The sequence below is a fragment of the Cupressus sempervirens genome, chromosome 5 (assembly GCF_028749045.1).
Source record: "Cupressus sempervirens isolate cs-2001-9-10 chromosome 5, ASM2874904v1, whole genome shotgun sequence".
Taxonomy (NCBI): Eukaryota; Viridiplantae; Streptophyta; class Pinopsida; order Cupressales; family Cupressaceae; genus Cupressus; species Cupressus sempervirens.
Genome location: NC_143122.1, coordinates 230793392 through 230810208, shown reverse-complemented (window position 1 = coordinate 230810208; position 16817 = coordinate 230793392). Strand labels below are relative to the sequence as shown.

Genomic DNA, 16817 nt, shown 5'->3' with positions numbered 1-16817 from the left:
CTGCAACTTGGCAGTAAGTATGACCAAGGCAAGGTAGGTTGGGGGTTGGTCTGGGTTGCAGGGATACCCACTGAGATACTGAAAAAAAAAACACTAATACACAATCATGCCACGATAATGACTCCTTGGTAGTTGTACTTTTACATCAGATCATTGTGATTATATTACTTGTTTTGTTAAGCTCTAAAGAGACAACCATTCTATGCTACAAATAAGGTTTAAAACTTTAATGTTGATCCTCATAGGCTCATATACTGACATTTGGTCTCATCCATTGACATAAAAATGCTTGGTGAGATCTGTTTGTGTACGGTACTTGTGTGTGTATACTTCCAAGAGAGGTATTTGTGTTAAAGTTGTATGTAATATTTTTATATTGATCTTTATTCATTATATACATTTGTTAATAGATAATGTTCTTAAGGAACAGTATTTTGGGTAACTCAACTTGTATTTTGGCCTGCATAGAGTCTCATGTTATTTAATAATCATTAGTTTAAAGTTCAATTTGGATCAGTCTTTTAACAGTTGCCAGGCCTGGTCTATGGGGACAAAATTTGTTTAAAGAATGCTTTGGTAATGGACTGATTGAACCTATGAAACCAAAAAACATGTAATGATCTTATCTGACTTAAGTAATACGAAAGTATGGTGATTTGTCATGATACCTATAGATTCATTATTAAGTCATATGGAGCCTTTGCATGGGCACTCTATTTTTATGTTGTTAGCCTTAATATAAAGTAAAATGTACAAAATCTACAAGCATGGAACATTTGTTGAGCTCTATGTGGAAAACATTGCCTTTTTCCACCTGCTAATAATAGTAGAAATTTCAGGCTCAGAGTTAGTTGTGGCAGACAGTCCAGTTGGCCGACTTGGTCTCACAGTGTGCTATGACTTGAGGTTTCCTGAAATTTATCAACAGTTACGCTTCCGACATAATTCACAGGTTATTGTTTTTCACTTAGTGATAATTGTTCACTTGTTGATTGTGTAAAATTTACTTGAGATTATATTGTTTGAAATAAGAAATCCGTTGTTTGCATTAGGTTTTTGTTTCTTTTTCTGGTGATACCATAATAGGAATAAGAAATTTATAAATAAAATATATTGTAATGTTGGATGTTTTTCTAGGTATTGTTAGTTCCTTCAGCGTTTACAAGAGTCACTGGTGAAGCACATTGGGAGATTCTTCTTAGAGCTCGAGCAGTTGAAACACAATGTTATGTAAATACCTGTCACATCTGAAAATATGAATCTGCTGTATTTTATTTTTCTATCCGAGATTTTTAATGCAAGCTAAATCTCTTCTTGCACTTTTGTTAGCGTCAACTAGATACACATGAATTTAATTTTAGTAAATTATGTCTGTATAAGCTATTATGATTGAATGTGTGGCTAGAATACAAGGAAGGAAATGATATTGCTCCTTTTGAGAATTGACACTCTTTCCTAAATTTTTAGTCTACAGTTAATTGCACAATATACCTAAAATTGATATAAAGATTTTTTTCTAGTGAACTGCAGTATGCATTTATACGGCTGTTTTATAGTCTTTCCATTATATTTTTTGTTAATATTTCTCTTCTATTTAGTAGCTTCCAAGAATGCGACACTGCATAACTTACACCAACAATTTTATTGATTCTTCTTTCTTTTGTGATAATCAAACAACCATTGATAATTGAGCTCTCACCCCTAGCTAAATATGAGAAAGCAAACATTTCCAAGAATTTATTTAATAGAATTCAAATGTGTCATACTAACACCAGAAAATAAAAATATGAAAACTGAAATTTTGCATTGGAAGATATCTATGAATTGTTTATACCAATCTTTCCAAGAGCATTATTTTTCATCAAATTGTTTCCCTCACAAATTCATATTATAGAACTAAAGAAAGTTTCTGGCCTCCAATACTCCATAAAAAAAGAAAGAAGTCAAACATCAAGGCCTGAGAGTGCATATTTAATTATTTGATAGAAATGCAAAATAAATTAGGCCAGGTATTTGAGTGTAAAACTAAACATTATTAGTTGAAGCCCAGGCTAAGATCAAATTGCACTATGCTGCCAAAAGAAAGATATTTGCTTAGGCTTCTGATGCATTTCCTTTTTGTACATCATTGGTATTCATTGCCTTTTCTTCTCCACAAGGGCCTTGTCCAGAACATTGATGCTCAAACTTTGCACTCCAGAATTATGACGAAAAAAAAAACCTTACCAATGTGACTGCTACCTTACCCATTGTTACAAGTGGGAACTGGCTTCATTCATGCTGGTTTTGCCCCTTCAAATTGCAAGTGGTGAAAAATTCCAAAATTTTTCTGAAGAAGCTCAAACCGTTACTCTCAGACTTCTGTCCTTAAATTTGAAGAAAGCCAGTTATATAATAGCTTGGTCACCCTCCTGTGAAGTTGGAAAGGATGTTCTGAAAAATATCACATGCACTTTGAATTGGGGACATAGATAAAAATCATTCATACATCTTACTCAATCTGAGAAAGCATATGATTCTTTTAAACATTCCTTAAAGCTAGCAACATTTAAGAAAAGAAAATCATTCAAAAAGTTTAAAGATATCCAAAAACTACAATATTCTTTGCAAATGCTCGCATGGATGTGGCCTTCTATGGCCCTATTTTCTTTATCAAATCCTTTTTAAAGTGTTCTTTCAATGTAACACATTGTTCAGGTCTAGAGGTGCTATAGTTGTAATTAATTTTGCTACATGCACTGAATGGCTGAACTATTCTGATTTCTGCAAATTTCTTTGAGCCTTCTTGCAGCCTCTTTGCCAACTTCTTTGAGCATTGACACAATACTTGTCTGAGTCTTGAATTCCCCTGCCTCTACTTTCCTTAAACCTAAACCAATTTTCGCAGGACTTCCATGACCTCAGCCCTATTGAATTTGTTCCATTTCATGCCATCCAAGGCCCTGTTTTCTGCATGCTCCAATAGCTGCAAACGTCTTGTCATTACCTGAGCCTTCAAAGCCTCTTCCCTTTCTCTCCCACTCATAGATTTGTTTGACTTATTATTTGAATTTCACTTGTTGACATCCTCAATTTTTGAGTATTCATTGTGTTTATATTCTCTGTTTTTCCTATAGTTTCTTCACCATAATGAACATATGTCACTTCAAGTGGTCTCTTCTCTTTGTAGGCATGAGGAACCATTATTAGAGTGTAAGAAATTGTAGAGATGAGTATGAAAGTAATATAAATTGATGAAGAGTGTAATGTCCCCATTTTTACACCTTTCTAAGCATTAGCTTTTTCTTAGAAGCCGATGCAGGCTTCCTGGCATCAAATGCAGAGGCTGAGGCAGACAGACGTGGATGCTGGAGCGGAGGTGGGTGGAAGCCTCTTGATGGCTTCCACAGGCATCCGGGTGCTTCCAAGAGCATTTGTGGGCCCAAACGCCTGAAAAGGCCTTTTTTTTTGGCTTTTGCCACTTAAAACATTCATCTAGCACATGGGGAAAATACTTTTCAACCAATTATTGCTCCTAAACCCTAAAATGGCCCTAAAAGAGGCCATTTAACCACTCTTCATCTCATTTTGTTTGCAGCTAGACTCTTTTCTCATTTGGTCTCCATTTTGGCATTTTTAAGGCTGGGTGAGTATTTTCGAAGAGGATCTTTCGTAGGGCAAGAGATAGCTTCTAAAAACAAGTATCTAAGGTAAGTGTTTGATCCCATTCTTGAGTTCTTTAATGACATTTTTTGAGATTTGGATGCATTTTTTTAAGTTTGTGAAGAAGTGTTCCAAGTTTTTTTCATTTTTTTCTGAAAAAAGAAAATAAAGAAACAAGTTTAGCTATCTATTTTAGTAGTTTGTATCATCTTCCGGCACTTGTATGCTTGATCTTCATAGTTTTTTTTCTAATTTAAATTTATTTAATTTCTTATCATAGGCATATCAAGAAGATTGCATTGTGCAATAATGCAGAGCTACACCTCTTGGAATACTTCTTGTGGAATTAGCACTCAAGAAGTTTCAATAGTGAGCTCTTACACCTCATGTAAAAATTCAAAACAAAATTCATAAGCTGGGACAGCATCTAAATGCTTTAAAGATTCTTCAATAACTTTTACAAATGAAAAGATATCACAAATTCCTTTTATAATATTAATTATGGATGAGTTAAACACGTTTTCCCAAATTTATGGCTTAATCAAATGAGTAGAATAAAAGTTAGTAAACATTTGCGAAAATTGCTATCATGAAAACTAGATCCTGACCAGTCTGCACTAAATCGATTATAACTTTGTCAAATCAACATGAAATTAATCCAAACCAATGTCAAATTGAAGCTAACTCAAATACCTTTTCAAAAATATAAGTTTCAGGTCTGTATCAATTCATATGTGCATGTACCAAAAAAAAGCACAGTCGGATTTCTGAAAACATAACCCAGAAATGTATCACAAAACTCACACAAATAAGCTTCTCTTTATTTCACTTCTTCTTTGAGCTTCTCCAACCATTACATTCTGAAACTCACGACCAATGCATCATATATTAAAGCCTTTGTTCTATAACTAACTACTTACCCCGCATGACCATTCTTCTTCTCCCTCACATCATCTTTACATATTGCCAACGTTTATGACAATATTTTATTACATATTTGACAATTTTCATCTATCTTGACAATATGACTCTAAACATAATAAATGGACCTAATACATATCAAATAGGATTAAATTAATACTTTTACATCAATAATCATGTTGAAACAATATAACTCTAATTGACTTTACAATATAAAATATTTCTCTAGTCTTTATCCCATGTGTATTCCTGCACCATGCAAGAATGGCTGCCACTAGTAGTCAAATGAAATAAGCCCTCCTTTAGTTGTTTCTCAATGAAATTAACCTGCAAGTTTGTTAGCAAAAACTAAAATATTAATAATATAGGATTTCCAGAATCCATTTCTAATATTAAATTTTGTTTAAGGATTCGATTGTGTATATTTTTTAGCATCAAATCCAGAAACAAAATTTAATATTATAAACAATTAAATTTAATTATAATAATTAATATTTAGATATTCACTTGTTTCTACATAGTCTAAGAGTTCCTTTAAATCAGGCTTCCTAACCCTTTAGGATGAATCCATGTGTTTTGGAGAATAGTTCTCGGTTATTCTTTTGTCTTCTTTGAAATCACTATTCAAGTTAGGCTTTGTAACCCTTTGGGAGGATCCCTTGTGTTCTACAAAACAACCCTAGATTAGTTAGCTATCTTCCTTGAAAGGTTTCCCTTAAAATTAGGATTTCCTATCAAATCCCCTACATTTCCTTTGAATGGGATCACATTTAATTGATATGAATTGAGACAATTCTATCTTATTCTATTTTGGAGCGATTCCAATCTAAATTATCTTTTATTCCACAATCATAAGTTGTCCTTGTTTGTTTCTTATTTATTGGTAATTTATAACTCTTGTTTTATTTTTCATAAGGCATGATCTCCCATCTTCCACCGCTGACCTAGTTGATAAGGTGTATGCCTTCCTTTGCGACCAGCTAGAGCTTTCTGAGATTCTCATCGATAGAGCATGGATAGGGTATGACTTCACTCTTTTTATCAAATTTCTTAATGCATCAGATAGATTGTGGGTTCTAAGGGCTCGTAGAAAACTCTTTCCTCTACCATCTAAAATCTACCTCGACGAGGATCCCACCAAATCACAGGTTACTGAGCTTAAACATAGCCGAACTTTAGTTCTTGCAACCCGCCTTGAGTGTAAATGGACATTTATCTACAACCGTAAGGCAATTATTAGAGATAGTCTTCTGCTTGGGAATCCAGGTCGACTCCCCAAGCCAAATGATGCTTATTGGGCGTGGACAGGTTGGGATGAAAGATCCCTGATGGATGCCCTTGCTGATTTACTGTAGTTTTTAAATTAATAAACTATATTTTCCTGTGATTTCTTTGATGGTCTTTGAGAATAGACAGAAGTTGCAGAAGGTTTTGTTTTTGTTTTGTGTTTTTTGATAGTTTTCACAATAGTAATGAATAATGAACAATAAACACGAGAGGAGACTGAAAATAAATAAGAGCATAGAGCCAAATCAGAATTGCTATAAATCGTACCAGGCAGATTTCTGATTTATAAAGCCAAATAATAAATCCAATGCAATTCCAAGGAGCTTACATCCAACAATGATGCCAAACTGCTGCAAATGGCGGCCCTAAGACTGCAAGGAATCACGTCCCAGCTGAAAGAATCAATCTGCAACATTGAAACCATAAATCTGCAACTTGAATCCACAATAAAGAATGGCGTACTCTATCCTTGATAGCAACGCACACTGTCTGAAGAATCCAATGCCAATAACTGCCGAGGGCTACGTCCCAGCCAATCCAGAACCTAGGGTTTGCGTCCCAGACGAAGAATTGCTCTCTCAGAGCCAATTCACAAAAACAAGTTTTTCAATATGCAAAAGATAATAAGAAATTAGGTCTCTATCTCCTTATATCCCCTTCCAACTGTAAATCGAACCCTAAAGGGAAATTACACTTTGCCCTTTAAATAAAATATAATAAAATAACATTTTCCCAATTAAAGTCGTCCATGCTATAGGAAAAACATTACTTTATTAAAATTTCATAGCTGAAGGCACCAAAAAGTCTACAGATAGTAAAAATCATGTATAATAATTCGAGACCTTTCCAACGAGCTATAACACATAGGTGTACCTGATCAACTAAAGCCAAAATCCCCTTATTACTCCAAAATGGTTATATTATTAACTTTATTTTAATTTATTTAATCACCAACTTAGGAAATATTTAAATATATTAAAATATTTCCCAGATGGTCTCAAAAGGCCCAAAATGACCAATCAAACATGAATCTGACCTTGTCACCTATCTGTGACTGATGCCGGACAAGATGTGTCAACTGGTAGTCCATCCCTAAAATCTAGGGATGCTCCTAAAAAGTAGGAGACAGCCCCAATCAACCAAAATTGAGTCCCAATGACTCCCCTGCTGTGTGCACCTCTGAGAGAACTGTCACTGAACTGGGAGTTCCTCCTAAAAAATAGGAATGCCTCCTAAAAAATAGGAGATGCACTCTTAGTCTCCAAAACGTTCGCCGAGGTCTCCAAATGCCTCCTAGACCACTCCTAGTCAATCCCTACAAATTAGGAATCCCTCCTAAATTGTAGGAAACTGTTGTCTACTGCTCCAAACTACTTGGGAAGCTCATGCATCACTCTCAAAGTCCCTGAGTTGGTTCCCTCTACGCTTTGCTGGCCTATGGTAACCAGATAATAGACCAACCCTGCTAGAAATGTTGTCACTAAGGAAGGGCAGAAACTGGGGATATGACATGGGACGGGCTAGTGACTCCTTGATTGTTCACTGTTGGAATGGTAATTGCACTCTTTGGTCATTGCCTAGTCTTTTTATGGATGTCATTGGCACTGGAGATGCTATTCTTGTTATTGAGACACATGAGAGTCTGACCCATCCTCTTCCCAAGATTCTTGGGTATCAATGGTTTTCTGTTCATAAGGATGAGGTCAAGTTTTCTAGGGGTGTTATGGGTTCGGGTGGGGTTGCTTGCCTCCTCCGTGATTGCCTCGTTAGATTGTCGACTATTCTGCATTCTAGCAACTTTGCTAGATTCATGTGGGTTCATTTCAAAGGCAGACTTGACAAATATCTTTCCATTGTTTGTTATTTCTCCTCGGCTATATCTCCATATGCAGTTTATAGTCCTAATGGTGATCCATTTGGTGACCTCAGCGAATGGATTGACAGATTGATAGATTCTCTTCTTTGGGAAACTTGGTTATTTTAGGGGACTTCAACTCCTTCAGTAGAGACCTTCAGGCTCCTTTTCATGATTGGCGAACGGACTCCCTAAGTACTTCAGAGTTAGATAGTGATACAGTTGGTTTGCAATGTTCCTCAGATGACATCGATGGCCCCTTGACACGGTATGACAACCATCCCCTTCATCTCTATGAGTTGTTTGCTCTCGTGGTTCCCAACGGTCTCCTTGGTTCCCCGACTCTGAGTTGTTTACTTGCTGGCCCCATTGCAGTGGTGCTAGTGATGTTGACTACGTCCTTGCCTGCAGCTCCTTCATCCCCTTCATTAAGCGCTTCTCCATTTCCCACCTTTCGTTGGTTGGACTGACCTTTGATCCGGGCAACTACGAGACCATTATGATTGGACATACCTTTGCCAAACTCTATGCTATAGTTTTGCACATTATTCTTACGAGATAATTGGACAGATTGGGTTGCAGGGCCAGAGGCCAAGCTAGTTTTTGAGCAGATTTTCAGACTACAGACCATATTCTCACCCTCAAGGCCATTATTGAGGAGGTACGACATCGCTTGATGAAAGTCTATTGCTGCCTTGTGGACTTTCGCGAAGTCTTTGATTTTGTCCCCCACTCGACGTTATTTCAACGACTTAGAGATTGGGGTTTCCAAGGTTTTGCTCGTGGCCATCATGAGACTTTACAAGAGGGTTTTTGGTCGTCTTAGGACTCCTCTGGGCTTCTTTGATTTCATTTAGAGTTCTATTGGGGTCAAGCAGGGCTGCCTACTTTCTCCTATATTGTTTGGTATATCTATTGATGAGCTTGAGACCTATCCGAGGAGCTTCTCGCTTCCTGAGGATGAGTGTTATCTTCATTAGGTCTTGATATCCATCCTTCTCTTTGGTAGCGATGTGGTGCTTCTGTCCTCCCCTGATGGGTTACCTCCTTTTGTGATTCTCGATAATTGGTGGTTAACTTGGGCAAGACCTGGGTTATGGTTTTTAATTGTTTGAAAACCTCTCATCTCCACTTCTTTTTTAGAGGGACCGAGATTGAGATGACTTCTAGCTACACTATTCGGGCATCAGGTTCTTTGAGCTGCATTTCAGTTTGAGATCGGCCATGACGCTGCAGGTCAGCAAGGGGTTGGGTTCACTTGCTTTTCTTGATGGTCTTTCTCCCTTTTAGTATCCCTGGACTCTCTCTCTCATCTCTTCCCCCCTTAGTTGGAGTTGAATGAGATTTTCAGGATGGACATATACAAGAGGTTTATTCATGTCACTAGGGTCGACTTGCCAGGAGAACTCCGCCCATGTATGGCCTTTTATGCAGAGCACTACATTGATATTCAGGATGGTATTATTGTTTCACCATACTACTCTTCTCGGCGGTGGCCCCATGCGTTACGAATCTAATTAGGCTCTTTTAGAGTTGGCTTGCACCGTCTCCGTATCTGGACAGATCACCAAACTAGTAGAGATGAGCAGATTTGTCAGTGTTGTGACATGGGTGTGACTGAGACCAAGATCCATTTCCTATTCTACTGTCCAATCTAGTATAAGATTCGAGGGAGGTTCCATTTCTTATTCAAAGAGTGCAGGTCACTATCCTCCTCCATCATGTATGATGATCAACGATGCCTTGCACTCTATCTCTAGGAGGCCCTTTGTCTTTGAGATCTCACTCTACGAGAGTTATCCCCCCCTAGATCTCCCTCCCTTTATCAACTTATCACTTCCTTCTTGACTTCTGTTACCTCTCCTAGAGGAACCAAGCAGTCTGGGAGCCCGTCAACAGCTACTCACACCAGTTCATTGAGACCATGCAAAGATCATATTCACATGCACCATCAGTGACAACGGTCCTCTCTTCAGTGATGGGCCTAGACTTCTTTGCACACAAATAGTTATCCTTAAGTTTTGAGCTACTTTTTGATGACTACGAGTACAAACTACTAGTTGTTTTGTGGTTTCGTAGTCTCTTTTGGGTGGTGTTGTTCCTCTTTATTTGCTTCTGCTTTGTTTGTTTCCTTTTTCTCGGACACTGTTAGGAGGTCTTGTTGCCTTTTGGCCTCTATTTGTATTTTCAGTCTCTTAGGCCCATTTGTGGTCTCTTGTTGGACATCAATAATTTATCTTATCTTATTATCTATGTCCTTCCGAACAGTCACAGCCAATCATTATTACAACCCTTTTAAAGAGTCACATCCTTTTGTCTTGACAACCATTTGAAAAAGTCCCTTATTTTCTTCTCAGTCTTTTCCCCTTCCATTAATCCTTATTTTACTCTTATCTTTAGGAGGTCTTGCTGCCTTCTGGCCTCAGTTTGTATTTTTAGTTTCGTAGGCCCATTTGTGGTCTCTTGTTGGACATTAATAATTTATCTTATCTTATCTTATTATCTTTGTTCTTCCGAATAGTCACAACCAATCATAATTACAACCCTTTCAAAGAGTCACATCCTTTTGTCATTACAACCTTTTGAAAAAGTCCCTTATTTTCTTCTCAGTGTTTTCCCCTTCCATTAATCCTTCTTTTACTCTTATCATTAGGAGGTCCTGCTGCCTTCTGGCCTCTGTTTGTATTTTCAGTTTCTTAGGCCCATTTGTCGTCTCTTGTTGGACATTAATAATTTATCTTATCTTATTATCTATATCCTTCCGAATAGTCACAACCAATCATAATTACAACCCTTTCAAAGAGACATCCTTTTGAAAAAGTCCCTTATTTTCTTCAGTCTTTTCCCCTTTCATTAATCCTTCTTTTACTCGTATCTTCTCCTCCTCTACCCTCCTCTTCCAAATGAACTCTCCTCCCTTTTGTACCTTAATTTGAAGGAGTCATGTCTCATTATTGTATACCTTGTAATGTCCCCAATTTTTTTATGTAATAGTTTATTAAATTAATTAATTAACTGGTCCCAAAATTTAAATAATATAATAAAGGGACCTTTGATTAATTAATATGGGCCCAAGTTAATATTTGTATTTGTGGTTTCGATTGATTTAATATATCTCGGACCTATTTTAATTTTAGTGTTGCTGTCGGCTATCTTTGTACACCCTCGGAAAGGTTTTCCTGATGGGTATTTAAGCACGGCTTGTAGGTAGTAGTAGGATGCGATTTGGATTATTTCTCTTGTACTATGAATTCCAGTTGGGATTCTCTGTTGTTTGCCATTTCGGAAGTGAAAGATCTTCCCTATTTGGCTTGTGCGGTTTCAGTGGGATTCAACCCTCACCCTATTTCGTTGCGTGTTGCACTTCGCTTAGATCTGGCAAATCAGAGCACCATCTTTCGACATATATTGAAGAAATTATTTGTATTCAAGTTTCTAATCTTGTATCTGATCTACTTGTGTTGTGTATGAATGAATTTTGCATTCATTGTTGTAACATGTGGCATCCAGACATTTCCATACGGCTTTCTCTTCACCCGTATGGCTTCCATCACTCCCTACCAGTACACTCCAACATTGTACGACCTGCTCATCCCCTCCGTATGAACACATAGTTCTACCATACAGTCACATAATCTCCTATATAGCTATCCGGTTATTACCTTGCAGCCTCCAGCATCGTCCCTACTCCCCTCCAGCATTACCGTACGGCCTCCAGCATTGTCCTTGCTCCCCTCCAGCATTACCGTACGACCTCTAGCATCGTCCCTACTTCCCTCCAACATTACCAAACGGCCTCCAGCCTCGTTCCTACTCCCCTCCAACATTACCGAACAACCTCCAGCATCGTCCCTACTCCCCTCCAACATTACCATACGACATCCAACATCATCCCTACTCCCCTCCAGCATTACCGTACGGCCTCCAACATCGTCCCTACTTCCCTCCAACATTACCGAACGACCTCCAGCCTCATCCCTACTCCCCTCCAGCATCGTCCCTACTCCCCTCCAGCATTACCATACGGCCTCTAGCATCGTCCCTACTCCCCTCCAGCATTATCCTTAATGGCCTCCAACATCGTCCCTACTCCCCTCCAGCATTACTGTACGACCGCCAGCATCGTCCCTACTTCCCTCCAACATCGTCCCTACTCCCCTCCAACATTATTGTATGGCCCCAATTTTAGTATCTGTACTTCGTGTTACATACCTAACAGAAATCAGGAACCATATTCTTGTTTGTCGCACACACACAAAGGTTAGGAACATTATAGTGGTATCAGAGCTAGTGATTCTCCTAGCCTGTTGGGAGAATGGAGAGGTTTGACTTGGATTACACTATGGCTCAGTTTCCATCTGATTGGAGGGCACATGTGTTAGTTGAATACTCCAAGAATACTTTTGCGTGCCAATTGTTGAATGGTCAAGTGTAGGATGATAGATACAAGGTGGTTGGCGATGTCATTTACCACAAAGAGAAAATCTATTTGGTACCTGAATCGAAGATGAAGGAAATGATTATGGAAGAAGGTACTTGCACAAATAACATTAACCCAATGCTCGACGATCAACTTGATGAAACTTTGGGTTTTACCAGTGACCCTTCGAATAAGCAAGCTCTATTGGTAGTTGTTTAGCCTCGTGGTGATGCGGATTCGATCGAGGATTATTTGCAGGAGCAATCTTTACAGTTGGCTGATTATGAAATCTATTCCCCAGCGGTAATCATGATGGATTACAAAGATGAATTTCAAGTCTGGGATCTTGGTGACTTGGGACGGAACAATATTTATATCAAAATGGCATAGCGGAGCTTGAATGGTGATCTACTCATCTCAATTGAATCCAATTATGCACATGTGATCCTGAAGAAGCATGGAGTTCTCAGCAATCTGCATCCATGCATGGTTTGGGATCCTGGAGTTTGTGTATTGCTTGAGGACAAGCAATTTTTGGCCAGCAAGGATTTGTAATGTCCCCAATTTTTTTGTGTAATAATTAAATTAAATTAATTAATTAATTGGTCCCAAATTTAAATAATATAATAAAAGGACCTTTAATTAATTAATATGGGCCCAAGTTAATATTTGTATTTGTGGTTCCAATTGATTTAATATATCTCGGACCTATTTTAATTTTAGTGTTCTCGTTGGCTATCTTTGTACACCCTCGGAAAGGTTTCCCCGATGGGTATTTAAGCATGGCTTGTAGGTAGTGGTAGGATGCAATTTGGATTATTTCTCTTGTACTGCAAATTCTAGTTGGGATTCTCTGTTGTTTGCCATTTCAGAAGTGAAAGATCTTACCTATTTGACTTGTGTGGTTTCGGTGGGATTCAACCCTCACCCTATTCCGTCGCGTGTTGCACTTCGCTCAGATCTGGCAAATCAGAGCACCATCTTTCGGCATATATTGAAGAAATTATTTGTATTCAAGTTTCTAATCTTGTATCTGATCTACTTGTGTTGTATATGAACGAATTTCACATTCATTGTTGTAACGTGTGGCATCCGGACATTTCCGTATGGCTTTTTCTTCACTAGTACGGCTTCCATCACTCCCTACTCGTACACTTTGACATTGTACGGCCTGTTCATCCCCTCCGTACGAACACATAGTTCTACCGTACGGTCACATAATCTCCTGTACGGCTATCCGGTAATTATCGTGCAGCCTCCAACATCGTCCCTACTCCCCTCCAACATTACCGTACGATCTCCAACATCATCGCTAACGGCCTCCAGCATCGTCCTTGCTCCCCTCCAACATTATTGTACGACCTCCAGCATCGTCCCTACTTCCCTCCATTACCGAATGACCTCCAGCCTCGTCCCTACTCCCCTCTAGCATTACCGAACGGCCTCCAGCATCATCCTACTCCCCTCCAGCATTACCATACGGCCTCCAACATCGTCCCTACTCCCCTCTAGCATTATCGTACGGCCTCCAACATCGTCCCTACTTCCCTCTAGCATTACTGAACGACTTCTAGCCTCGTCCCTACTCCCCTCTAGCATTACCGAACGACCTCCAACATTGTGCCTAGTCCCCTCCAGCATTACCATACGACCTCCAACATTGTCCCTACTCCCCTCCAACATTACCATACGGCCTCCAGCATCATCCCTACTTCCCTCCAACATTACCGAACGGCCTCCAGCATCATCCCTACTCCCCTCCAACATTATTGTACGTCCCTAATTTTAGTAGCCGTACTTCGTGTTACATACCCAACAGAAATTAGGAACTATATTCTTGTTTGTCACACACACACAGAGGTCAGGAACATTACATACCTCTTGACTTTTCATTTAGATTTAGTTACTGCTTATTATGCTATATTATATTATTTATTTGCTTATTTATTTTATGTTTATTACCATTATATAGTAAATCCTATTTAGAAAGGTAACAATTTCTACAACTTTCTCTCTTATAGTTAATGTTATTCATTCATTGTTATCTTATTCTTATTTAACTATATTAAATCTCCTTTATTGATAACAAATTATATATGTTAATTTATATTATGATAATAATGTTTATTTTTTTAATTTGCAAAACTTTATATTTATATTAATAATAACTGGTTCAAAAATGACCCCTAGAGAAAAGAACCAGGAAAGAAAAACTCTGGTCATTGCCTGATACAAAAAGGATGCAAAAGAAGAAAGAATGTATCTAGAGAGAGTATCGATCAACACCAATGATTCTTATCATTGTGATTACAAAAGAGCCCATAACTCATATGAAAACAGTTATTAATTATTTGGTGTCGGAGAAAACACCAAGAACCAAGCCAAAAACTAATATAAAATTTGCCATCATTGATCTTCATCCAAAATTCTCTGTGATATTAGTAAAAAGCCATCCAATGCAAGTGCAAGCCAGGACCCTGAACTACATACAATATCTCAAAAGAACAAGTGAGATCCATAAAAGTAAAACATGGGAAATCGCAGAGAAGCCTTGATTTACTATCAAATAACATTTGAGACAAGCTTAACAGGATTCTAAGTATATTCTTTTGTTATAATATTAACTAATTTGGGGAAATCAAGGAGATTAAGTGGGGAAAGTAAAGAGTTAATATAAACCCCATTAGTACCCAAATTAGAAAGAGAATTAGCTAATAGGTTGCCTCTTTATAAGTATGCATAATGTAACATTCAGAGATTGAATCAAGAAGAGACTAGTCTTGATGCAATATATACTATATGGATCAATTATACATATGATGTTTAATACACACATTAATAATAATGGCTGAATCCTCTTCAACATGTAACTTAGATATAGATAGTGATTTTGCGAGTTCCAAACGAGAAAGCAAGGCCAGGGCCTTAACTTTGTTATTAGTACTCGAAGGGAGAGGAGATGATTTTGCTGCAATTACATGACCTTTAAAGTCTCTAATGACTATGCCATAGCCAGAGTTACGTGGATTTCCCCTAGAAGCTCCATCAAAATTGAATTTGTAATAGCCCTCACTAGGGGGGATCCACTTGGTTTGTGCTCGGATAAGAGGTACCTTGGATGGACATAATGGAGTAGGAAGATAAGGAAAAAGTAAACCCTTCCACCGTTGAATAACATAGCCATCCCAAGGAGAAAAAACATGTTTACTCTTATATTTACTTACTATAGCGTTAACAAGCTCAACAATTGATCTCTCTAAACCTTCCAGAAATTTTGGGATTGGAGATGACATTTGTCTAAAAATTCTCTTGTTTCTCTCCCATCAAATGGTCCATACTACAGATGCAGAGATGCACTTCCAAAGACATGAAAACATTGATTTAGTATGTAAGATTGGCCACGCTTGAAATAAATCCCACAGAGAGTTAGGTAATGGCATATGGAAATTAAGCTTATTAAGAACAAAATGCCAACAATCTTGGGCAAAAGGGCAGTTTAAGAGGAGGTGATCTGTTGTTTCCACAACTTGCTTATAGAGCACACAATTAAAGGGATCATAAATGTTCAATCTATGAAGTCGATCATTAGTTAAAACTCAGTTCTTTAATGCAAGCCATGCAAAGCATCCTGCTTTTGGTAGGACAAAACTGTTCCAACAGAATTTAAAAGCACGATATGTGGTTTGATTAAATTGATTGTGTTGGAGAGCTAAGTATCCTTGTTTAACGAAGTATTTACCATCTTTAGTTGGAACCCAAAAGAGGCATTCTTGTTGATTAGACATCAAAAACATTCCTTTCAGCTAATAGTTTGTTTGAAAGAAGCAACCTGATTGTGGGATATGGGAAGAATTGAAGGGTCTTTCCAAATGACTAGCCATGTGAATCTGTGTATAGCTGAGACATAATTAGAGAAAGATGTTCCCCAAGTTTGAATCACTATGTTTGAGAAATCCTTTAAGGAATCAATAGTGGCAAAGGGGGGGGGGGATCCATTCAATGAATCAAACCAAAAATTGACACTATCCCCATTGTTCACTTCCCAAGATCTGAATGACGTAATAACTTCCCGAGAAGCCATCATGTAATCCCAAATCGCAAAACCCTTTGGTGGGTCTAGGATAGTAAAAACCTAGAAGGTTCTAAGTTATATAACTATTTCTCTTGTAAAAGGCTATACCATTTGGCAGAGGATTTTTCATACATTTTCCAAACTAGCTTAGCCCCAAAAGCCCTACTCCTATTAGAAATGTTGGGAAGTCCGACACCTCCTGTTCTCAAAGAGGTTGACATGGCATGATTAGAAACTAGAGGTATTTTCTTTTGTCCATTCATATTTTTTGACCAAAGAAAGGTACGTATTAAAGTTTCAATTTGAGAGATGATACCTTTGGGGGCTTGTAAAATGGAGAAATAATAATTTGGAATGGTAGAGAGAGCAATTTTGATAAGCAAAATTGTACCTGAGAGTGATAACCATCGAACCTTCCAAGCACTAATTCTAACTTTGATACGATCAACCACAAATTTCCAATAAGAGGGTTTGTTTAATCCCATAAAAAATGGAGCACCAAGATAAGTAGAAGGCAAATGATCAAGGGGAAAACCAAGAAGATGGATTATTCTTTGAGTAACCAATTGGGATGTATTAAAGACATAAATTTTAGATTTAGTTGCTGTCATACATCGACC

General features: G+C 37.9%; 1 protein-coding gene across 2 annotated transcripts in view; it reads left to right on the top strand.

The window, feature by feature from the left end:
• LOC149555287 (Nitrilase/cyanide hydratase and apolipoprotein N-acyltransferase family protein) overlaps window positions 1-16817 on the top strand; it is a 159994-nt gene that overhangs the window by 49635 nt on the left and 93542 nt on the right. For both annotated transcript variants that reach the window (XM_089829411.1, XM_089829412.1), the window contains exons 5-6: window positions 840-952; window positions 1138-1230. In XM_089829411.1, coding sequence (XP_089685537.1) covers window positions 840-952; window positions 1138-1230 — 206 coding nt within the window. The remainder of the gene's footprint in view (window positions 1-839; window positions 953-1137; window positions 1231-16817) is intronic.